The 23,290-nt window shown below is 53.7% G+C and overlaps 6 protein-coding genes across 6 annotated transcripts; 4 read left to right on the forward strand and 2 right to left on the reverse strand.

Annotated features, from left to right (window-relative positions):
* Positions 1–217: 217 nt before the first annotated feature.
* Positions 218–1,790, forward strand: NCS54_01268300 (Vacuolar calcium ion transporter; the record flags this gene model as incomplete). The annotated part of the gene is made up of 4 exons (XM_053157909.1): positions 218–521; positions 578–716; positions 766–972; positions 1,031–1,790. 4 exons carry the CDS (start codon positions 218–220, stop codon positions 1,788–1,790), a joined length of 1,410 nt encoding a protein of 469 aa, XP_053013884.1.
* Positions 1,791–2,146: 356 nt separating this feature from the next.
* NCS54_01268400 (Nitrate reductase) lies at positions 2,147–4,891 on the reverse strand (the record flags this gene model as incomplete). Its single annotated transcript, XM_053157910.1, has 2 exons — positions 2,147–3,051; positions 3,103–4,891. The coding sequence occupies 2 exons, from the start codon at positions 4,889–4,891 to the stop codon at positions 2,147–2,149; spliced, it is 2,694 nt and encodes an 897-aa protein (XP_053013885.1).
* Positions 4,892–6,098: 1,207 nt separating this feature from the next.
* NCS54_01268500 (Hypothetical protein) lies at positions 6,099–9,918 on the forward strand (the record flags this gene model as incomplete). The annotated part of the gene is made up of 9 exons (XM_053157911.1): positions 6,099–6,117; positions 6,173–6,217; positions 6,290–8,325; positions 8,373–8,664; positions 8,717–8,871; positions 8,923–9,207; positions 9,259–9,558; positions 9,614–9,755; positions 9,815–9,918. 9 exons carry the CDS (start codon positions 6,099–6,101, stop codon positions 9,916–9,918), a joined length of 3,378 nt encoding a protein of 1,125 aa, XP_053013886.1.
* Positions 9,919–11,237: 1,319 nt separating this feature from the next.
* NCS54_01268600 (Chitin synthase) lies at positions 11,238–13,686 on the forward strand (the record flags this gene model as incomplete). The annotated part of the gene is made up of 3 exons (XM_053157912.1): positions 11,238–11,270; positions 11,336–11,502; positions 11,556–13,686. The coding sequence occupies 3 exons, from the start codon at positions 11,238–11,240 to the stop codon at positions 13,684–13,686; spliced, it is 2,331 nt and encodes a 776-aa protein (XP_053013887.1).
* Positions 13,687–15,559: 1,873 nt separating this feature from the next.
* On the forward strand, positions 15,560–18,345 carry NCS54_01268700 (Hypothetical protein; the record flags this gene model as incomplete). Its single annotated transcript, XM_053157913.1, has 5 exons — positions 15,560–15,572; positions 15,723–15,784; positions 15,900–15,931; positions 16,029–18,006; positions 18,073–18,345. 5 exons carry the CDS (start codon positions 15,560–15,562, stop codon positions 18,343–18,345), a joined length of 2,358 nt encoding a protein of 785 aa, XP_053013888.1.
* Positions 18,346–19,284: 939 nt separating this feature from the next.
* Positions 19,285–22,619, reverse strand: NCS54_01268800 (Eukaryotic translation initiation factor 5B; the record flags this gene model as incomplete). The annotated part of the gene is made up of 4 exons (XM_053157914.1): positions 19,285–19,531; positions 19,587–21,556; positions 21,609–22,115; positions 22,170–22,619. The coding sequence occupies 4 exons, from the start codon at positions 22,617–22,619 to the stop codon at positions 19,285–19,287; spliced, it is 3,174 nt and encodes a 1,057-aa protein (XP_053013889.1).
* Between the last annotated feature and the right edge of the window lie 671 nt (positions 22,620–23,290).

The following is a 23,290-nucleotide window of genomic DNA, read 5'->3' on the forward strand; positions in this document are numbered from 1 at the left end:
AAAGCACGCTTTCGTTCCAGCCATGGTGGTTGTCCTCTCTTAAGCTTAACAAGCAAGAATTCGACCGCCACAACTCAAACACGGGCGCTACGCATCCCGGAGCGGTCTGGTCTACACCTACTTTCGTCGTGTCTCGAAACGACTGGCCCCAGAATCAGGCCCGGCTCCCTCCCATCCCCTCCCCCCGGAGATTGGCCCGTACATATACCAAGTCGTCATGCCTCAACAATCCCCGCCCCCTTCGCCCTCGCGGGAGGCATATTACCCCCTTACCAACCTGCGAGACACTGGGAGTGAGGACCGCACCCTTCCTGCGCCCACCACCTACGACGAGTTCAAGAAGAGCAAGAAGATGGACCACTACACCAGGACCACGCGATGGATCAAGCCTGCTGGCGAGAGTGGCCGCAAGGGCTTCCATCCTATACACTTTACCAAGATCTCGTTCAAGTCGACGAGTCGAGCTAGTTTGCTCTGCAACTTGTTCTGGCCTGTTGTACCTGCTGCCATTGCTGTTCGCTGTAAGTCGAGAGTTCCATGATGGTGTTGAACTCGATTGTTAACATGGCTCGACTAGATGCTCTTCCCGACCACCACACCCTCATCTTTATTCTCGCCTACATCGCCATGGTCCCTTGTGCCAACATGATTGGTTTTGCCGGCCAAGAACTCGCCCGAAAGCTGCCTCATGTTTTTGGCGTCCTCACTGAGATCACGTATGGCTGTATCATCATTTCCCCCACAGCTCATACTAATTGCTTCCAGTATCGGCTCCATTGTCGAAATTGTTCTTTTCATGGTCCTTCTAAACAAGAACATGTACTTCGTTATCAAGGCCGCCATCCTGGGTTCCATCCTTGCCACTATGCTTTTCTGCCTGGGCGCCTGCTTCTTTGTGGGTGGACTGCTGGAGGAGGAACAGACATTCAACGAGGCGATTAGCGAAGCCGGAAGCGGTTTGCTCTTCACTGCGTACGTTTCACCGGAGCCATGTTGTATACTGAATTATCAGCAACTAACACGTCACCAGCGGTGTCGTTCTCGCACTACCAACCGTTTTCGAGCATGGTCGATTTGCCGGCAATAACGACACGGATGCAGAGGTTGAGCACCAGACGCTGCAGATCTCTCGTGTCATCTCGATCCTTCTCATCATTGCCTACATCGTCTACGTCTTTTTCCAGACGCGAACTCACCACGGTATCTACGACGCCATTTTCGAGCACGACGAGCACCGTGACAAGGACAAGCACAAGGACGTTGACAAGGCCAAGCTCACCCTGACCGAGTGTATCCTTGCGCTGGCCGTCTCCGTTGCTCTTGTGTCACTCATGGCCGTCATCCTGGTCTTGCAGATCCACCATGTTATTGAGAGGGGAGATGTGTCTGATGCCTTCATGGGTCTTATCCTGGTGCCTTTTGTCGAGAAGTTTGCCGAGCATCTCACCGCTGTCGATGAGGCCTGGGACAACCAGATGAACTTTGCCCTCTCTCACGTTCTCGGTGCTACTCTGCAGACCGCCCTATTCAATGCACCCCTGGCTGTCATCGTCAGCTGGGGTCTCGGCAAGGAGCTTGATCTCAACTTTGATGTCTTCAACTTGGTCATGCTTATTCTTGGTATCCTCACCGTTGGCCGATTCCTTCAGGACCAGAAGAGCAACTACCTGGAGGGTTTCCTGCTCATGGTTCTCTACGTGGCCATTGCAGTTGGTGCGTGGTACTACCCCGACCCCGTCGAGCACGGAGCTTCCAGTGGAAGTGAGGGTGCAAGCGAGGGTGGTCACTAATCAACAACGGAACGCCTCACCATAAACCAGACGAAACATTACATTACGATATGATGACTAGGAATTGCTTGGTGTTTGCTGTCATCTTTGGACAAGCGCGTGAGCAATTACGGTAGTAGGACATTGGATTCTGGTAGCGGGAGCATTGGAATACTGGTGACACTTTTTGATTCTGGGGAGTTTTGCTCAAAATATTCTAGATTGCGGTTTGGTTACCTGCAATAACTATACAAGAAAAGACACCTTGACAAACACCGTTTTACCACTTAAGTTATCCCGTTTCATCCCGCCACGCAATATCTCTTAATGAGTTGTCTCTCTTCTCGTCATGAAGCCACTGAACCTCGACTGTCTGTTTAGAAAAAGACAAAATCATCTTCCTTCCAGCCCATTCCTGAGAATATCTCTTTGACACTCTTCTCCATCGGACCAGGTCCGCATACAAGTACCAGTTCATCGCCCTCTCTATTGTTGGCGAGCTGGCCTATGTCTCTCTCGCACAACGCCTTGTTCACGCGCCCAGTCACTCCCGTCCACGACGGTGATGGGTTGGTGAGAGCATGTATGATGCGACACCTCTCAGAGTTGGCCGAAGCTATCTCATCGAGCTCTGTCTTGCAGAGAATGTCTTCCTCGGCGCGGTTACCGTCAAAGACGAGACAGGGCGTTGGATCAGTGGGGTCGCGCATCACGGCACGGAGGACCTGACGGATCGGGGTGATGCCAGATCCGCCGCAGACCATGATGAAACGGCGGACACGGCGTTCTTTGCCGCCGATGGAGCAGAGTCCACCGCCGAGATACTCAAACTTGCCAACGGGACCCTTGAACTCGACAAAGTGTCCTAGAGGAAGAGCGTCGAGAGCCTGTGTCATGACGCCGCCCTTGCGTTGGGGCGTGTCGTAGTAGATCTTGATGAGCACATCGAGCCGCCCCTTCTCCGAACCGTCTGAGTAGGGTGTGTAGGCACGGATGATAGCATCGCGGGTCGCCGGGTCACGGAGGCGCACCATGAGATGCTGACCAGTGGGGAGACCAATCTCCTGATTGTCATGGTTAAGCTTGAAGGTGAAGATCTTTGTGTCGGACGAGATGGCCGTCTTGCGCTCCAGAATAGCTTTACTCCACGTCTTAGACTGGAGGAAGACGGGACGGTTCAGATCCTCTTCTGCCGAGTCGTCGCCGCTGAGGGCGGCACGGGAGGCTTCGTCCAGGGTACCGATGTGGTAGGCTGGCATCATGGCCTTGGCGTTTTCACTGTCTGAGAGGACTGTTAGTAAGTGAAGCTGTATGAACGATTCAAGCAACTTACGAATAGTCATGAATTCTTCAGTCACGTCTTGGCCAGCAGCGCCAAAGATGGACGCCGCACCACCGGGATGGCCTTCCAAGAAAGGCGTCCCGTCAAACACTTCGCCATTGACGACAAACCAAGGATCAACCTCGCCATCATGCTGCTTGAGCTCAGCAGCCGTGATCTTGCGATCAACCTTGGGGTCGGTCAAGCAGATCTCCTTTTCAGGCTCCTGCTCCACGGCATCTTCTGCTTCACCAGAGACCTTTTCACCCCAGAAGCCGTTGGCGAGATTCCCGCCGGCCTTTTTGACGCGGTCCATCCAGCCTCCTGGCATCAAGGCCGGTTGTGTAGGGTGCTCGAACCGAAGTGAGTGGGCTTCCTTATGGATGACGACGCGGAACCAGGGGTTATTCATCATACCGAGGACGCTCCAGTACATGTCACGAGGCTGGACCATCATGGATTCATCCATTGCCCGGATCATGATATCGTCTGCCTCACGGAGCTCGTCAATAGGAATGTCAAGTTCCCAGAAGCACCAGCAGAAACACGCCTCACGCCACCACATGTCGACTCGCCCGCCATACAGAGTGTCTCCCTCAGGCGCGAATCGGTAATCATCTTCGGGATATCGAACAGTGGCCAGCCGCCAAGACTTGCCCTTATCAAGGGTAACTTCTGCCCTAGTGACACGCTTTCCACCGCCGGCATAGGCGTATCCTCGGACTTTGTAACTTGATGGGGCGTCCAGGAACGGGACAGTCTCATCATGGGCGGGATAACATATGGCGCTGTTCGTGTTGAGGTCGTAGATGGCATACTTTTCATCCTTCCACACATCGGGCAAGTCGGCACTGGCCTCAGGGGTGATCATCGTTGGTAGGACTCGGTTGTCGAAGATGTGGTACCAGTTGTCGCTGGGCTCCGATGTGACAATGATCCTCTTGAGCCACTTCACACTTCGCCCACCGATCTGACCGGGAATGATGATTCGAACAGGTTTTCCGTGATCAGGGTGAAGCTTCTCTCCGTTCATCTTGTGAGCGACCATAACGCCGCGGTTGGGATCGATGCACCAGTTGAGCTTGATGGAAGTTCCATAGTATCCGTTAGGCAACTTGTCTGCTCCTTCGAAACAGACATATCTTGCTCCTCGCTTCGGCCTCGCAGCAGCAAGCAAGTCACCGATAGGGACGCCCGTCCAAAGAGCCGTCGATAGACCAGCAGCGCCCCAGGAGAAGCCTTTTGTTTTCCGAACCATGTTTTGCTCCTTGCGGCGGTTTCCGGCACAGACGAGGGTGACGGGATAAGTGACTTGCTCGTAGTCGTTGAGAAGATCCCTTACTGTCATCTTGATAGGGTTATCGACAAGGCCCTCGACTTGGAACTCCCAGTCGAGCATATCGGCGTCCTCGCACTTGGGGACGGCTCCATGGTTGCGGACATAGTGAAGATCCTCGTTAGTGAGGAAACCCTGGTCGTATAGTTCGCTTAGGGGTGCTTCGACGTTGAAGGGATGAACTCCTGTGAGGCGGATAAGACGGGGGTCACGCTTGACATAGTTGTCGGGAGTCTTGAGATCCTCTGGTAGGACCTCTTTTGATCGGAACTTGGGAGGTAGGGCGTAGGGTTTGATGGACTCTATCGATGGCAACCCGATTGGGGGGATCTGTTGCAAGTCGTGAAAGCTACTTATTCGAGATGGCTTCGCTGTATCTGGGGGTGTAGGAGGAAGGCTTCCGATAAGTGAAGATTCAGAGTTTTCCGGGATGCTCTGAAGAGCTGTTGTTGGAGGAGTCTCCATGTTGAAGAGATGATACAAGTGACGATTATAGACAACAGATACGAATTCAGGAGGTTTGAGTGAACAACTACAAGTTCATAGTAAGAAACGGATGGTGCTCAATAATAACCACTATGGCTGTAGATGGAACGTCCATTTGCCCGTTACCCGGACCCGGAAATCCCCCTGTTGGGGGTCGTTGGATCAGACCAGGCTTTGCCCATGGTATCGTGTTGCTGGTGTCTCGAGCGAGGAGATGCAAATCACGAATGAGTGGGTGCATAGTGTCCTAGGAGGATCCGCGGAGGTTGTGGCATCGCCGTTATCAGGAGATGCCGGTGGTGGACGAATCATGGAGGCTGATGAGGCGAATCTGGCCGGAGATGTCAAAACCGCTGAGGGTCCGCCCTCGCAATTCGGACTGATAAGAGATAAAGATGGGAAATGGAGTGATTGGGGTCCATTTTCGGAATCCATGCCCTTTAAATTGATTGCGTTTGTCTGGAGAGGCCAACGGATCTGAAGATGATCGTCATCTGTTGCGGGAAAAACCTCACCACGGTCAGGATATGCCGAAGCGTGGGAGGTCATGCCGTGGCTTCAGGGCGTGGGGAGTCCTTGGGATGACGTCTGCGCAAGATGACATAGACCCCCCATTGTGGCACAAACTGAGATACCCCAGGATGAGATGATAGTAGGTTGAAATGTCAAAAGGCTATAGTGCCGAGAACCAATGACACTCTATTCTTTCGAATTGCTTGGCAGTGTAGGAGCATGAAAGCATCATCACCAAGTCCAACTTCGATGGAAGTCACGAAACATGGCCGCTATAACATTGTTCCGGCGCATCCTCTCAGTGTTTCAGTGAGCAGCAATTCAGAGCCTCCAATCCCCACATCCCGGCTACCAGGTCAGGTACGTACCGGGCCTCATGTAGGGCACCCGCCAACCTCTGACCGTATGCAACCCGAAAGTCAGTAATAACATCAAACTTCAAACATCGATCGACGACTCGCCCTGCCTCTTCGCAATTCCTCCGTCCTGGCCTGACGGAAGCACCCATGTCGGCTCTGTTGCCCTGTCTGCAGTACCACTTTCTGGGAAAATACATCCCTTAGCAGTCCGCGCGCGCCGAATGTAGCGCCGCCCTCCACCCACCTCAGATACGACATACACACACCCAACTACCCCAAGTCGCGAATTCCCTCCCACTCTTGTGTGGCTAGCCATGGATCGCGCAAGGAAGCGTATGTCTTTTTCGTGCTTCTCCTCACTGGGGCAGAGAGCTAATCATATTCCTAGGCGAACTGCGCGCTTTGAACGACAAGGCATGGGATGGCGAAAAAGGTGTGAATCACTTCCCATGTCTACCCCACCACTCCCCCCCCCGCTCCCGACTGTTGACATCAGATAACATAGATCTCTTCCCTGTTGGGAAGACGCTCGACTCGTCTCTCAAGAAGAATACCGCTTTTATTAAACGATTGCGAACCGCCATCACCGCTGCTACCCTCAGCACCTTCCTCCAGGAAATCCGAACTCTCAGCTTGCACAAGTACCTCTCCGAGATTATATCCGCCTGTTATGAGGGACTATGCAGGCTCAAGTCGCCCGGCGAGATTGAGGCTGGCGTCGAGATCGTCAGCGCTCTACACCAGCGCTTCGGTCCGAGCGAGTTCACGGAATACCTAGCTTGGCTGCTTGGGAAGGGCATGGCGACACCCGACAAGAGTATCCTCAAAGCTCTGGCTCCCGAAGCTCGCGAGAAGGAAGAGAAGGAGCGCATCACCCGCCAGCGCGCATTGCTCCGTGTGGTGACCGAACTCTGGTTGGTTGGTGTTGTAAGGACTCTCGACGATGTAAGCCGACCCGACGATGCGACAAAGGGAGCAGCAGGCAAGGTCGCCGAACTCAAGACTCGGACGAACAAAGGTGCCGGCGCAGACCCCTTCCCATTGGAAGTGCTTAAGGACCTTCTTGGATACGATCGCGAACACGCAAATCTCCCGCTTCTCGTCATCTTTGTCAAGTCATTCAGCTGGGATATCCTAGGGGTCAAGCCGAGCGGTGCGGATGGGCGAAAGACGGTTGAGGAAGACGGTACAACTGAGGGCAATGAGGACGCCAATGATGAAAAGGACGAAAGTGGAATATCTTCAGACTCAGACCAACCATTTACCGAGCCCGAGATGCGAGAGCGCTTCAGGAGTGTCCTCAAGAAGTACTTTGACGACGTCAAAGGGCACATCACTCGAGATCAAAAGTCGATTCAGTCACAAGCCCGACGCAATGCCGAGGCGTACGTCAAGTCTGGCGAGGTTTTTGAAGATCGACAGGCAAATTATGAGAAACAGGTCAAGGCTCAGGAGCGCCTAGTTTCCAACGCCCAAGTTATCGCAGATGCCATTGGGGCTGAGATGCCTGACTTGAAGGATTCGGACGATTCACTCGGCACATCCAATGGGTCAATTGGTCTGGTCAAGACTGGCGATTACTTGCGCTCAATGGGTGATGGAGCTGGTATCTGGGAAGATGAAGACGAGCGTCGCTTCTACGAAAACTTGGTCGACCTTAAGGGCAAGGTCCCACCTATTCTGCTCGAAGACGGCAAGAAGAAAAAGACCGACACGGATGAACAAGTTGGCAAGAAGATTGATCCTGCCGAGGCCGTTGAGGCTGCCAAACCTGCTGATAGTGCTGATGATCAGTCAACGGCAATCGCCAACCGAACTATTGGTGCCCAGGTTGATGCTCTCCTTGCTCGCCTGCCGGAGCTGACCAACAAAGATGTTGTCGACCAGACAGCGATTGACTTTTGCTTCCTCAATTCCAAGGCTTCCCGCAATCGTCTTGTAAAGGCCTTGACCGAGGTTCCCAAGGGTCGAAGTGATTTGCTTCCATCATGGTCTCGTCTTGTTGCTACACTTGGACGGTACATGCCGGATGTTCCCAAGGGTCTTGTCGACTATCTCGATGCAGAATTCCGAAGTCTGCAAAGGCGAAAGGAGAAGGACTTCTTGGGCCAGGTTCGACTAAGCAACATTCGGTATCTCGCCGAGCTGACCAAGTTTGGCATTGTCCCTGAACACGTCGTCTTTCATTGCTTGAAGGTTAGTCTCGATGATTTCTCGCGCATGAACATTGAGATTCTGTGCAATCTCATTGAGAACTGCGGTCGATATCTTCTTCGCAACCCTGAAACGGCTCCCCGTATGGTGAGCTTCCTCGAGACTCTCCAGCGCAAGAAGTCTGTTCAGCACATTGGACAACCTGAGCGTATGCTCATCGATAACGCCGTCTATTATGTCGACCCACCTGAGAGACCGGCTATTGAACAGAAGGAACGGACACCAATGGAACTCTTTGTTCGCAAATTGATCTATGTTGATATGACCAAGAGAAATTACAGCAAGATCTTGAAGCAAATCAGAAGACTCCACTGGGAAGAGACAGAGGTCTGTATCCCTTGCTTCTCTGTATACCAGAGACTGACATGGTTTAGGTTGTTGCCATTTTAGAAAAGGTCTTCTCAAAGCCTGGCAAGGTCAAATATGGCAGTGTCCATCTCCTTGGAATTCTGCTGAGCGCCCTCTATCGCTATCATCCTGCATTTGTTGTCAAGGTTATCGACAACGTCATCGAGTCCATAACATTTGGGCTGGAGCAGAATGACTACAGATTTTATCAACGACGCATAGCGGAAGTCAAGTATCTTGGCGAGCTCTACAATTACCGCATGCTTGAGCACCCAGTCATCTTCGACACTATGTACAAGATCATGACATTCGGATATGGTGGGCCTATTAACTACCTATTAAACAGGATATATGGCTTATTGCTTCACAGGTGGTCCGCCCATCCCTGGCAAGTTCAACCCGCTTGATCCTCCGGATGACTTCTTCCGCATTCGCCTTGTCGCAACTATGCTGGAGACTTGCGGAATGTTCTTCAACCGAGGTGCAGCAGGCAAGAAGCTGGACTACTTCCTCTCTTTCTTCCAGGTATAAACTTTTCTATTCGGTTGACAGCGTCTTCTTGCTGACTCGCACAAGTATTACATCTTCACAAAGGGGCCTCTGCCTATGGACATCGAGTTCTTGGTGCAAGACACGTTTCATCTCACACGTCCGCAATGGAAGCTCGCTGCTGGTTTGGATGAAGCCGTCAAGGCGTTCCAGCTTGCTGTCGCCCAAGATCAGAAGTCGGCAGGTGTTGACAAGACAGCCGATATGGATGACGCCACTAGTGATCCTTCGTCCGATGATGACAATGGCGACAATGATGATGTGGATGGTGATGACAACGACGAGAGCGCTTCCGAAGAGGAGGATGCAGATGTGAGCCAGGCAAGCACCAAACACCATCGTTTAGCTAACAAGCGGTTCCAGGACGTTGAAGAGGAGTCTGACAGCGAGAGCACTTTTGAGGAAGAAGCTATTGTTGTCACTCGACAGGAAGAGGAAGTTGACCCTGAAGACGAAGCTGACTTTGAACGAGAGTATGCCAAGCTGATGGCCGAGAGTCTGGAGTCGCGCAAGTTTGAGCGCAAACAGCTCTTCGACGTGCCACTTCCAGTTCGAGCCAAGAATCGCGAAACACCGTCCTCAGCGGAAGGGGCCAGCAGTGAAGCCCCTCCCAGCCATACTATGGCGTTCTCGTTACTCACCAAGAAGGGCAACCGGCAGCAGGTAGGGAGATTTCCATTGGCTGGGATCATGACCGTGATGGCTAATCCCGCATCAGACACGAACTGTCGAGTTGCCATCCGACTCGACTTTTGCGATCGCTATGAAGAACCAGCAGCAGGCTGAACGGGAGGAACAGCAGCGCATCAAGAACCTGGTGCTCAACTATGATCTTCAACAGAACGAAGATCCGGATGGTGGTACAGACCCTGGCTCCCCAGAACTTATTCGCAACATCAATATTCACATGTCAACTCAGGCAACGAACGGCCGGCGACGTACTATCACAACCGTCTGGAAAGGTCGAACAAGGACCGCGGGCAAAGGTCCAGGAAACTCCAGCTCAGCGATGTCGATTGGTAGACGTGTGAGGATGGGTAAGGTTCACAACTAATCTAGCCTCTGGCTCTCGTCCTCCTTGGAGGACTTGAGAAAGATGGGGACTCTGATGAGTATCCTCCATCTTCATTGTGCCTCTATCTACAGGTCAAGATCATTCACACGGTCAACGCGCGCCCGATTCGCGCCACGCGTACACGCTCACCGAGTCGGATAGCACCACTCGCCAGCTAACCAAAAAGCACCTGGCATGATCCGTTCCGAGCGTCATGCCTGAATCGCCATCGATTCGAGGACAGAAAGGGCTATCCCTTGGGACATGCTCAACGCCTCGTTTGGCAATGGCCAGGCAAACACACCCTTTTACTCGTCACCAGAGAGCTGTGAGAGTTTGCACGGTTTATGATGCCAGAGGGAGGGTGTACTTGTCAGGGAGCCGTCGCGACGAACGAAAACCTATCAAACATTTCATGGGTCTGATGATCTTGACAGGCTGTTGCCGTGAAGACGCCGCATATTGCTTGACACCGCGAAATGAGATTTAGGTATCTGCGAATACGTCAGGTCGCTAGATGTGTTAGTTCGCTATAGCCGAAAAACGAAACGTGCTCTATAAACGCTATTGATTCAGATTTACTACTGCATTCCTTGGCTAATGTGGTGTGAGTGCTTCGAAGGTCGTGTTGGTCTGCCAATAACGGATACTCACGTTGTGTCCAATATTTGTTTGCCCTGATGGAGAATTGTTTGCCTGCTCAGATGCTGCATACGGCTATTATTTGGCCAGTATGCTTCATTTATGCCCGTTCTAGCAGTTGGCTGGTAATATTCATCTTGACTTGTACATCCATTCCTTCAGGCGCAAGCTTCAATGTGGTACCTACCTTCCCCCATCGTGCCTTCTCTCTCAAGCTTTCCCGGCGCCTTCCACACTTCAGTTCTCTCAGGTCAAATCACCCCCTTCCGTACTCATCTTGAGCGACTTGACATCTGTCAACTCGCTCCGTTTGTAACACCCTTCGCATCCTCTCATTCGAGACTCGCCATTACATGCGGGCAGCCGTCGGGCGCCCACTCGCTCACGGCAGCGCCACAGTAAGGAGGCGATCCATTTGGAAGAATTCGCCCATCCGTCTTGGCTCCCGTGAGCTGTGAGGCTCTGTGGTGAGCCTGCAGATTCTCGCCCTTCAGGTGCCTAGGGTGAGGCCGTCCATCCGTTCCGCAAACTTGTTGACCTTGGCCGTTCTCACCTTCTCCCAGCCTTTGTCTCTGGGGAAGCACTTCCCAGCGGGATACAGCCCAGTCAAGAGCTCGGAATTCATCGATCCTATCCCGTTGCAGTCATGGCGGTGCTGGATGACTGGCCTTTGGAAGATGTACGTGTGCATGCATCCGAGTGTTGCCCACTCTTCCTATATCGAAGCTGATTCGTTTCCGAAAGATTGTTTATACGAGTATCGTGGGTGTGGTTCTGGTGATGGCCTGCCTCGAATGGTTTCTCTGGCTGGCTGCTTTTGTTTACTGCCTTGTCAAGGTCTTCCAAAAGTCAGAGCACTGGTCCATCAATGTACTTTGCGTCGTTGTTGGCGTCACATTTGTTCTACTCCGGTAAGTTGACGGCTTCTACTTCACATCGAAGAGCACAGACTAACTCATTCCAGCGCCATCTTCCTTCCAATCATGGTAGTGACGCTGCCATTGCCGAGCCAGGTTACCAAGCTATGGCCAGAAGAGATGGTGGCGTTTCTCCAGTGGTTCGCCTTTTGGAGCTTCGCCATATTGCTTACAGTCCCTTGGCTGTTCTGCATCTATCAGCTCGTGACTAATCAACTCGGCCGGACGAAGCGCATCAAGCAGGTTCTCGACGATGTGACTGCGCCTAAAGTCGTTGTTGTGATGCCCTGCTATCGAGAAGAGCCCGAAGTCCTCATCAAAGCTATCAATTCCGTCATCGATTGCGATTATCCAGCCGCATGTATCCACGTTTTCTTATCCTTCGACGGCGAGCAAGAAGACGAGCTATATCTCAACACCATCGACCATCTTGGCGTGCCACTCACGATGGAGTCGTATCCTAAGAGCATCGACGTAAGCTACCGCTCGGCTCGTATAACCGTTTCTCGATTCCCTCATGGAGGCAAGCGTCACTGTCAAAAAGTGACTTTCAAGCTCATTGACAAAGTGTACGAACAATACCTCAAGCGAAACGACAATCTATTCATCCTCTTTATCGACTCGGATTGCATCTTGGACAAGGTTTGCCTTCAAAACTTTGTCTACGATATGGAGCTTAGTCCCGGCAATACTAGAGACATGCTGGCCATGACTGGCGTCATCACCTCGACGACGAGAAAACATAGTGTTATCACCCTGTTACAGGACATGGAGTACATACATGGGCAGTTGTTTGAGCGGACTGTCGAGTCCGGGTGTGGCTCTGTTACTTGTCTACCTGGTGCGCTGACGATGTTACGGTTCTCGGCGTTCCGGCGTATGGCCAAGTACTACTTTGTGGACAAGACGGAGCAGTGCGAGGATCTGTTCGACTTCGCCAAGTGCCACCTAGGGGAGGATCGCTGGCTGACACATCTCTTCATGATCGGAGCCAAGAAGCGATACCAGATCCAGATGTGCACGTCGGCATTCTGCAAGACGGAAGCTGTTCAGACCTATCGGTCCCTGATTAAGCAGCGGCGCCGATGGTTCCTTGGCTTCATCACCAACGAAGTATGCATGTTGACGGATTGGCGCCTGTGGAAGCGATACCCAATCCTCATTCTAGTCCGATTCATGCAAAACACCATCCGGACGACGGCCTTGCTATTCTTTATCATGGTCCTAGCCCTGATGACAACAGTCAAGAAAGTGGACGATCTTCCCGTGGGATTCATCGCCATCTCTCTAGGCCTCAACTGGATGCTGATGCTGTACTTTGGAGCGAAGCTCCGACGGTTCAAAATCTGGCTGTACCCGCTCATGTTTATTCTAAACCCGTTTTACAACTGGTATTACATGGTGTACGGGATCTTCACGGCAGGGCAGCGAACATGGGGTGGACCGCGAGCAGATGCTGCAGCAGCAGACACGCACACGACCGCACGGGAAGCTGTGGAACAGGCCGAAAAGCAGGGTGATGAGCTGAACGTGGTTCCAGAGACATTCAGAGCAGCACACGAAGCTCGAAGAGCAGCGTCAAAGGGAGAGTCAGCCGCAACGAGCAGTCTCGGACGGTCCAGGAGCGTGGTGCGGCCGCCAGACAAGATTGATGGCAAGTTCTCAGCTCGTCAGAAGACGGCATCGGGAACATATCTACATCCAGATGAGCTGGATGCAAGCGCAGATGATGTCGAGTCAGGGACATACACCAGACCCCAGTTACGGGAGCGAGACTCTTTTGACAGCATTGTATCTAGCGGAAGCATAGGCTTTGGGGTGTGCACACCACGACGAATGAAGCTTCTCATGGGTGAAGAAGACCGTCGCAAGTACGAGATTGCACAGCAGATGCAAACGCAGGCTTCAGAAGTGGGCAACATGCAGGCGGTTCTACCCGGCCGGAAGCTGTCGGATTCCCCTCTGAGACGAGCAAACTATCTGGCCAGTAGAAATGCAAGGCACCTACATGATCAAGGGCAGTACGGTCGAGTTGCCCAAGGCGAGCCAAACGAGGGATCCAACATTGGCTCGACGGAGGAGGTGGCTAGTCCAGCCCAGGAGAGAGGGCAGTCCAGGCTTGGTGAGAATATGTCGTTTGCGAGCCGGATGGCGAGAGGATTGAAGCAAAGCAGATAAAAAGATGACGACAGATTACTCGAGATTGGCTGCAGCATATTAGCTAGCAGGTGCTGCAGATGGGGGTTAGATAGGTCTATGCTCGATGAAGCTATTTTGGCGGAAGAGACTCTGTGGCGCATATTGTTGACATGCCGATCTTGCATGGTCATTGACAAGTCAGAGTGGTACGGTCTACCCCGCAATATTGGAGCCGAATGGTCCATGACAAGATAAGACGAGAGGGAAGTCCGGAGATGAGGATGAGCGGGCGTGGCCGGGGTGGGTGCTGAAGGTGATCCGGGCGTTGTGTTGTTATCCAGGTGGGTGAGGTTGCTGGTGTGGGATAAGGTGAGGCAAAACAGACCAGACCAGTGAGCAAAAAGACAAGTTTGACATGAAACGTGATGAACGGTGATTTAGAAACAGGTTCTGCTAGCGGGATGGTCCATAATGCGTTATCATGACAAGCTCTTATTATTGAGGCCCGCATGAATGGATTGCAACTCGGTTCGCTTGCCCAGGGTAAAGAGCCCAACGATGATCACAAGGAAGCATCTGGTTTGTCGGTGAGCCAGTAGAAGAGCCAGCGGAGCAAAATATGCCTGATGTTAGTTGTTAAAGGCTTGGCACGAGTTGAAAGGTTGTGTCAAAGTCATGCAAATTAATGTTGAGGGCTGGGTAGTTGTTAGTCATGGATGGTTAGCCGGATTTAAGGCCGCAATCCACGGGATGGAATTCAGGGTCTGTGAGGTTTGTGCGTGTGTACCACGGAGTAGATATTGTCGAGAGAATATGCTTAACAATGGATGTCTTGATGCTATTGCACCCAGGAGTCGGGTCGTTGCTGGGGTCTCGTCTCGTCTGGTCACCTCTGCCCCTCCATCAACAACAACTTGCCTCACCTTGGGGAGCGGGGGAGGGGCAGCATCTCTCGCCCGGGCACTTTTCTCCTCCCCTTGCTATCACATCACTCATTTTTTTTCTACCAGATGAGGCGAAGTCAAGATTGCCTTGGACGCGAGTCAAAAAAAAAAAAAAAAAGTACATCTGACATGCAATGACCCAATTGCGACTTTGATTAGGCGCCTTGTGCTTTGGCTCGGTGGAGATGCAAGAAGTACCACCCCTGTAAATTGTCTACCTCTTTTTTCTTTGCCTTGCAGCTGGAGCTGGCAGAATCGCAAAGAAGACTATCGTCGTTTCCAGATTCTGATGGATGGCAACAATGGGGACCCTGGACGTTATATCTATTCCCACTCTGTTTTCTAGGCAGGAGGCGAGATAAGTTGAAGACTGAATAGAATAAATAGTTTGCCTCGTGCATTACTCGTCTGCTCTTTGTATCCTTTGTTCTGAAAGGAAAGAAAAGGAAAAGACGCATCTTCTCGAATCGCCTCGAATCCAAAATCGCAAGTAGACCATACCTGGTTTACATCATCGCACTACACTGCACCTACACCACGTTGCGCATCGACCCGCAGGTACCCTCTACCTGATTCATTCTTCCCGGCCACCGGGAAACCCACTGAAAAGGAAACCGAATTTTCCAGTTGTAGCCACTGTTTTCGGGGGAGAGAAAAAAAAAAAGCTGAGGTCCAGTCTCTCAGTAAGCGGCTTCCCCGACCCAAGGCTTGGTTGCCCCTCCCCTCCCTCACTTCCCCCTCCACCAAAGGAAAGGAAAGGAAAGCAAAAAAAAAACCACAAGCCAAACCTGCGGCCCAACTCCCCCCCTCCATCCTCACGATCTATTCCTGCCCTTGCGCTCGCCCTTCTCTCTGTTGAGCATTTGCGCGCATCGCTCATACTCTCCCCCCCCTTCTCTCTTATTTCTTTCCCTTACCTTTAATACCCTCAGTTTGTGTGCGTGGGCAGATTCCCACCAGTCGAAATCATGAGTGTCGTTGGTAAGTTGCTTGCTTGTTGCCCTCTTTCGCAGTCCGTCCCGCAATCCGCTATCGCTTCCTACCTGCCGCCCACCCTCGGTCTGCGGGAGAGATAGCCTCATCTTGTATCCCGGATAAGCTTTGCTGACCATGGCGCCTTGCCTTCTACAGGTGTCGATTTCGGAACCCTCAAGACCGTCATTGCCGTCGCCCGAAACCGCGGCGTCGACGTGGTGCGTACACTCCCCGTCGTCCTGATCGACCGCCGGCTGTCCTGTCATCTGCGGTCGATGGGATAAACACACAATACAATGTTCACCTTTGGCTGACTTTTACTCTCCCATACAGGTCACCAATGAAGTCTCAAACCGATCTACTCCGTATGTTATCCCCCTCCTCTTGACCCCGCCGTCGAGCCAAAACAACCCCGCCATCATCAATCAGGAAACATGTTTACTGACAGCTCTCGCTCTATAGTTCCTTGGTAGGCTTCGGCCCCAAGTCTCGCTACCTCGGTGAGGCGGCCAAGACCCAGGAGATCTCCAACCTCAAGAACACCGTCGGCTCCCTCAAGCGCCTCGCCGGCCGATCTTTCAACGACCCCGACATTCAGATTGAGCAAAAGTACATCACCGCTCCCCTTGTCGACATCAATGGCCAGGTCGGCGCCGAGGTCAGCTACCTGGGCAACAAGGAGAAGTTCACGGCCACCCAGCTCGTCGCCATGTACCTGAGCAAGATCAAGTCTACCGCCGCTGCCGAGCTTAAGCTGCCCGTGTCCGACATCTGCATGAGCGTGCCTCCGTGGTTCACTGACATCCAGCGCCGCGCTCTCATCGATGCCGCTGACATCGCCGGCCTCAAGCTCCTCCGCCTCATCAACGACGGCACCGCCGCTGCCCTGGGTTGGGGTATCACCAAGCTCGACCTCCCCGGCCCCGAGGAGCGCCCCCGCCGTGTTGCCTTTGTCGACATCGGCCACAGCAGCTACACCGTCTCCATCGTCGAGTTCAAGAAGGGTGAGCTCGCCGTCAAGGCCACCACCTGGGACAAGGACTTTGGTGGCCGAGACTTCGACCGCGCCCTGGTCGATCACCTCGCCAAGGAGTTCAAGGGCAAGTACAAGGTCGACATCATGACCCACGGCCGTGCCCTCGCCCGCACAATCGCCGCCGCCGAGAAGACCAAGAAGATTCTGTCCGCCAACCAGCAGGCTCCCGTCAACATCGAGTCGTTGATGAACGACATTGATGCCTCTGCAATGATCACCCGCCAGGAGTTCGAGGCCATGATCGAGCCTCTCCTCGTCCGCACCCAGGCTCCCCTCGAGCAGGCCCTGGCCCAGGCCAAGCTCACCAAGGAGGACATCGACATCATCGAGGTTGTCGGTGGCGGTTCCCGAGTCCCTGCCCTCAAGGAACGAATCCAGGCCTTCTTCGGCAAGCCCCTCTCCTTCACCCTCAACGCCGACGAGGCTCTTGCCCGTGGCTCCGCCTTCAGCTGCGCCATTCTCTCCCCCGTCTTCCGTGTCCGCGACTTCTCCGTCCAGGACATCATCAGCTACCCCATCGAGTTCGCCTGGGAGAAGGCCCCCGATATCCCCGACGAGGACACCAGCCTGACTGTCTTTAACAAGGGTAACGTCATGCCTTCCACCAAGATCCTCACCTTCTACCGAAAGCAGCCCTTCGACCTCGAGGCTCGCTATGCTCAACCCGAAGAGCTTCCCGGCAAGACCAACCCCTGGATCGGCCGCTTCTCTGTCAAGAATGTCAAGGCCGACGGCAAGGACGACTTCATGATCTGCAAGCTCAAGGCGCGTGTCAACATCCACGGTGTTCTGAACGTTGAGAGCGGCTACTATGTCGAGGACCAGGAGGTCGAGGAGGAGATCAACGAGGAGGGCGATAAGAAGGATCCCGATGTGAGTTTTCTCGAGTCCATGTCACGTCCCAATATTCCCGCCCCGGGCCAGAGCCCGGAATCCCCTTCATCATCCGCGTCGGTCGGAGATGGAGGTGGTAACCAACCCGCTAAACGTCAACGTCTCGACGAGGATGTACGGGTCAGCTCGCCTCAGCTCCCGACCGTTGTTCCCAAAGTCTCAGCCGAATCCGTACCAGAACCCCAATCGCTAACATCTGCTTCCCTCAAGGCCATGGAGACCGACAAGGATGCCCCCAAGAAGACCCGCAAGGTCAAGAAGCAGGTCCGCAAGGGCGATCTGCCCATCTCGACTGGCACTGCTTCGCTTGACGAGGCTGCCAAGACTGCCCTGCTCGAGAAGGAGGCTGCCATGGTGATGGAGGACAAGCTTGTTGCCGACACCGAGGAGAAGAAGAACGAGCTCGAGGCCTACATCTACGACCTCCGTGCCAAGCTCGACGACCAGTACGCCGACTTCTCCAGCGAGGAGGAGAAGCAGACTATCAAGGCCAAGCTCGAGGCCACCGAGGTATGTTTTGGATCCCGATTCTGGATTCTGTGATCAACAAGACAATGATGCTGACCATGCCTTCAGGATTGGCTCTACGATGAGGGTGATGATACCACTAAGGGTGTCTACATCGCCAAGATCGACGAGATCCGTGCCATGGCTGGACCCATCGTCCAGCGCCACTTTGAGAAAGTCGAGGCGGAGCGACAAGCCGCTCTCGAGCGAGCCGAGGCCGAACGGGCTGCGAAGAAGGCTGAGGAGGATGCTCGCAAGGCTGAGGCTGAGAAGGCCGGCGTGGACCAAGAGATGAAGGACGCCGATGCTCCGCAACAGGGTGGCGAGGCTGACCCCCAGTAAGTTGTGAGAGGAGGAAGATCATGACACAGCTGTCCGGTACACCTCAGCTGTGGTCACGCACATGATATGAGATGAATGACGCCCGAAAAATATGTTAAAAGAGGCCACGAAGAAAGAAGCGGAGGAAGAAATAGAGCATGTTAACGGTTGCAACGGCTTTTTATTGGGAGAGGGAAGAGGGAGGGATCATCATGACGGATATGTTACCCGCTGTTAGACCACTTTTGCCTTTAGTAGCTAGGATCCATACACTCAGACTTGGTTCAAGTCTTGGAGCCTTTGGACTTTGCCCATTTCATTCTTTGAACTGTGCCATGTCGGTGAGAAAGACGAGAGAGATGAGGTGGCGTGAGGTGAAATGACGGTGAGATGAGCGAGACAAGGGGGGTCAGTTCAGTCAAGTGTGTTGTGAAGTTGGGTAGTTAGATAAGAGATGGGACAAGATGAGATGAGTAGAGTTGAGTTGAGTTTATAGAATAAAGTATTGATTACAAAACTGAGCCATACATGCATGAAGCCATCGACGGATGGATGATGGATGTTAGTTGCAACTCGCTTTTGGATATAACCCTCTATATAAGACCTTGGACCCTCTCGCGCCTCCGTCTGATGCGTCCTCAATCTTTTTTTTTTGGTTCCCCAAACAATGCAACCGGCATAACATAACATACATGAATGACGTGATTCCATTCTTCGTAACAGATGCAATTTCTTTTCTCCATCCCCTCCTCCCCCCGAGCCCTCCCCCTCCACATGCGCAGTAGCAATCTTCCTATTCCCAACGGGAGCTTAACCCGACGCCTGAGCTTTATCTTGGAGATTCAAAAGACAGCTTCTGCGAAAGAGTCACTCGGGCCAAGCTCCCGGCGCCAATGGGTTGGGTGGGAGGGCCTCGCGCCACCAGGTGTTGCAAGCTCTGCCCGGCACTCGCTGGCCAGCTTATGAAATGTCAAAGAGGGGCTTGAGCTTGATGATGAGCTGCCACTCCTCGTTGCTGACCTCCTTTCTGTAGAACTCCTTGAGGGTGTCGATGCTGGCTCGCGAGATGAGACTGTACAGAGTCTCCTCCTCCTCGAGGTGACGGCCGTACATGGGCTGACTGCCGCCCATCTCGATCTTGATGGCAACAGAAGGCTCCTTTCTCTTGCATACGGGGATCTGCTTGTGCTCTCGCTCGATAGAGGTTCTGTGAATTTGTTAGCAAACCGTTGGTTATGTACAGTCAAGATGATTAAACTTACACTCTACCCAGCTTGATGATCTCCTTGGCGCCTGTCGTGGGGTTGCTCCTCACGGCGGCGATGGGAGCGTTGATTCTCAGCTGACCTTCAGTAACATCCACACCAATGACGATGGGGTCGTTCTTGTTGAAGACCTTGACGGGCTTGAGCACGCAGGGGAAGACAGCCAACATCTTGGACTCCTCCTTCTTCTTCTCCAGCTGCTCATCCATGTGCTTGGTGAAGGCGTCGAACAGGTGGTAGATAATGTCAGCCGTAAAGATCTTGATGCCCTGGTCCTCGGCGTACTGTTGCGCTTCCTTGTCTACCTTGACATCGAAACAGAGCATGATGGCGTAGTCGGGAGCCTTCTCCAACATGATACCACACTGCATGACATCACGCTTGTAGACGGGACCGATACCAACGTTGGCCACGGGAATCTTGCAGTCCTTGAGGAAGTCGAGCAAGGCCTCGAGCGAACCAAGAGTCGAAGCCTGGACACTGACACCACGACCCGACTTCTCGACTCGGTTGAACAGGACAGCGAGATCAGACTCGACCTCATCCTCTATGTCATCCTCATCATCATCAGGTCCGACAACCATCAGACGAGAACCGGCAATGGCGCCTTCAAGGCCAGGGGCACTGATCTTGACACCCAGAGCGGCCTTGACCTCCTTGTTGTGAACATAGGCAGACTTGAGACGAAGTTCCCTGAGAGGTGCCGGGGTGAGCAGAGCTCTGATATTTGTCTTGATAGCACCTTCTGTACCGCAGAGTACGATGCGGTCGCCTTCACGCAGGATACCGTTGGACAGGACGACATCGATGGTCATACCGAAACCTTCAATGGCCTTGACCTCGAGAACGGTGGCCTGGACCTCGGACAGGTACATGAGGGAGCCAACCATGCGCTCCTGGGTGAGCTGGACAATGAGCTTCAACATGTCGGGGACACCCTCACCCGTGTGCGCCGAAGTGGGCACGAGCGAAACGTACTTGGACATGGACTTGTTCTGGTAGAAGAGCTCAGAGTTGAAACCTTGCTCAGCAAAGGCAACCTTGGTCTTCTCCAGACGAGTCTCAAACTCGTTGCGGACGGCCTTGCTCTGGAGAGCCAGACTGTCCTGGAAGCCGTTGTTGTCAACCTTCTTCCAGCCGTAGAGTCGATCAATCTTGTTCAGGGCAACGATGAAGGGGGTCTTGCGCTCTCTCAGCATACGCATAGACTCGAGGGTCTGAGGCTCAAGACCGTGCATGATATCGACGACCAGGATGGCGATGTTGCAGAGTGAGGAACCACGGGATCGGAGGTTAGAGAAAGACTCGTGACCAGGCGTGTCGATGACCAGGAGACCGGGGACCTTGAACTCGAACTTGCCATCCGGGTTGACGACGGCCGTCTTTTGTCGGATGGCCTCGACAGGGAAGTATGTAGCACCGATCTGCTGTGTGATACCACCGGCTTCGCCCTCCTGGACGTTGGTCTGTCGAATCTTGTCCAGAAGCTTCGTCTTTCCGGTATCGACGTGTCCCAGAATACAGCAAATAGGGGATCGCAGGTTGTCCTTGGATCGGGCGGCCAGCGCAGCTTGGTGAGCCTTCTCACGGCGCTCAGCAGCCTCTCGCTTTCGCTGGAGCTCAGCTTGCTGGGCAGCTGTGGCGGCCTCGTCCTCCTCAGACTCCTCCTCAGACTCCTCGGCCTCTTCTTGCTCCTCGTCCTTGGATCCAGACTCGGCCTTTCCGTTGGCCTTCTCAGCCTCATCCTCGGTGTCAGCATCCCAACTATCCTTGACATCGCCGTCGGAGGCGGCAGCGGCCTCCCAGTCGTCCTCAACGTCACTCTCGGCGGCAGCCTTCTCAGCCTTGGCCTTAGCCTCGGCCTCAGCCTTCTCGCGGGCGGCCTTCTCTTCAGCCTCCTTCAGAGCCTTCTCAGCCTCCAGCCTGGCACGCTCAGCAGCCTCAGCAAGGGCCTTCTCTTCGTCGGCCTGGTTACGGTCAGTACAAGGCAGATCCATGAAACTTCAGATGAGTCCATACCTTTTGCTGAGCTCGACCCTTCTTCTTCCTGTCTGTCGGCTTGCTCTTGGGGGCCTTCTCTCCACCCTCCGAGGGGCCAACCTGGATACCAGCGGCCAACATCTGCTGAAGCTTTCGCTCATTGCGGGCCTTCTCCTCCTTTTGAGCCTTGGTGAGGTACTTGCCCTCCTTCTTGAGCTGCTCAATGCGCTCCTTCTCCTTCTGCTTCTTGAGGGCCTTGGCCTCCTCGCGGCGCTTCTCCTCCTCAGCTGCTAGTCGTTCATCCTCCTCGGCCTTAGCCTTGGCCTCGGCCTCGAGGCGGACAGCTTCTTCTCGCTGACGTCGGAGCTCCTCCTGTTGCTTCTGGAGCATAGCAAGGTGGGCAGGAATCTTCTTCTTCTTGCCACCGGCCGCGGCGGCCGGCTCGGCGGCCGGCGCAGGGGCGGCCTCCTCCTGCTTCTCGGGGGCAGCAGCCTTAGCAGGCTGGGGGGCCTTTGCGGCGGCGCCTCCCTTCTTCTTGGCAGCGGCCTGTTGCAGGCTGTCAGTAAGGGGATATTAATAAGTAGATATAGAATCACATACCTGTTCCTTCTTTCGCTGCTTCTCACGCTCCTTCTTCAGCTTCTCCTTCTCGGCCTTGGTCAAGATGCGGCCAGATTCGGCACCATCGTCGGCGGTGGGCTCGGGCTGCTTGGCGGGTTGCTTGTTCTGCTTGCCGCCCTTACCCTTCTTTTGGGGCAGATCGAACTCGTCGTCCATGGTTGCCTCGACAGGCTCCTTGTTCACAGGCTCCTCGGCCGGGGCCTCCTCCTCGACGGGAGCTGTGTCGACGATGCCCTTCTTCTTACGCTTCTCCTTGTTCTTGCGCAGGGTGGCCATCAGGCCGCCGGCGCCGCCATCGTCGTCGCCGTCGGCGTTGTCGTCACCAGCAGGAGCATCGTCGTTGGCGGCAGGCGGGGCAATGCTCTCGCCAAGCTCGGCCTCCCAGTCATCCTGCTGGTTCTTCTTGTTTCCCTTCTTCTTGGGCGGCATCTCGGCGGTCTCTGTCGGCTGGTTCGAGAGATGCAGTCGTCGGAGGGGCTCGCGAATGGGCGAAGAAGGAGTTATGGATTTTTTTTTTCGGGGGTGAAGTAGCCAAAGAAACTTGCCTGCAGACGGACAAGGCAACGGCTCTATCACACAGACAGACCAGACACAGCCAGGCACACACAACCTCAGCGCCTTAGGTTTGGCTTCTGTATGGTCGGTTTCGCTGCTCGTTCGGCGGGTGGGAGTGGGTTGGGCTACGGGGTTTAGGCGGGGCAGCCCACTACTGTAGGTATCAAGTCCAACGGGAACAGGGCTTCTTGAACAGCTGCGGTGGTGGCGAATCCAGCGCAGGGTAACGTCGTCGGGCTCGTGGGAGTAGCTTATGCGACATGCTCCGTCTCCTCGGGTCTGCAAGGAGTTGTGTCGCAGGTCGAGTCGAGTCGAGTCTGAGCAATCAGCCAAGAATTCTCGTGATGCTGTTCGCTAACATGAAAGTTCCAGTTGAGGTTGACAATGAATCAAATCACTTGACTTCCTCTGCGGGGCACTGAAACCCAGCCCAGTGGAAGGAATATTTTGTGAATGTCATATTATGTAATCACCCGAACCTCCCACAACATCACCTCTCAAGAGCCTGATAACTCCATGATATAGCATCACCAAGAAGCAAGGGG

Source organism: Fusarium falciforme, chromosome 10, assembly GCF_026873545.1.
Source record: "Fusarium falciforme chromosome 10, complete sequence".
NCBI lineage: Eukaryota > Fungi > Ascomycota > Sordariomycetes > Hypocreales > Nectriaceae > Fusarium > Fusarium falciforme.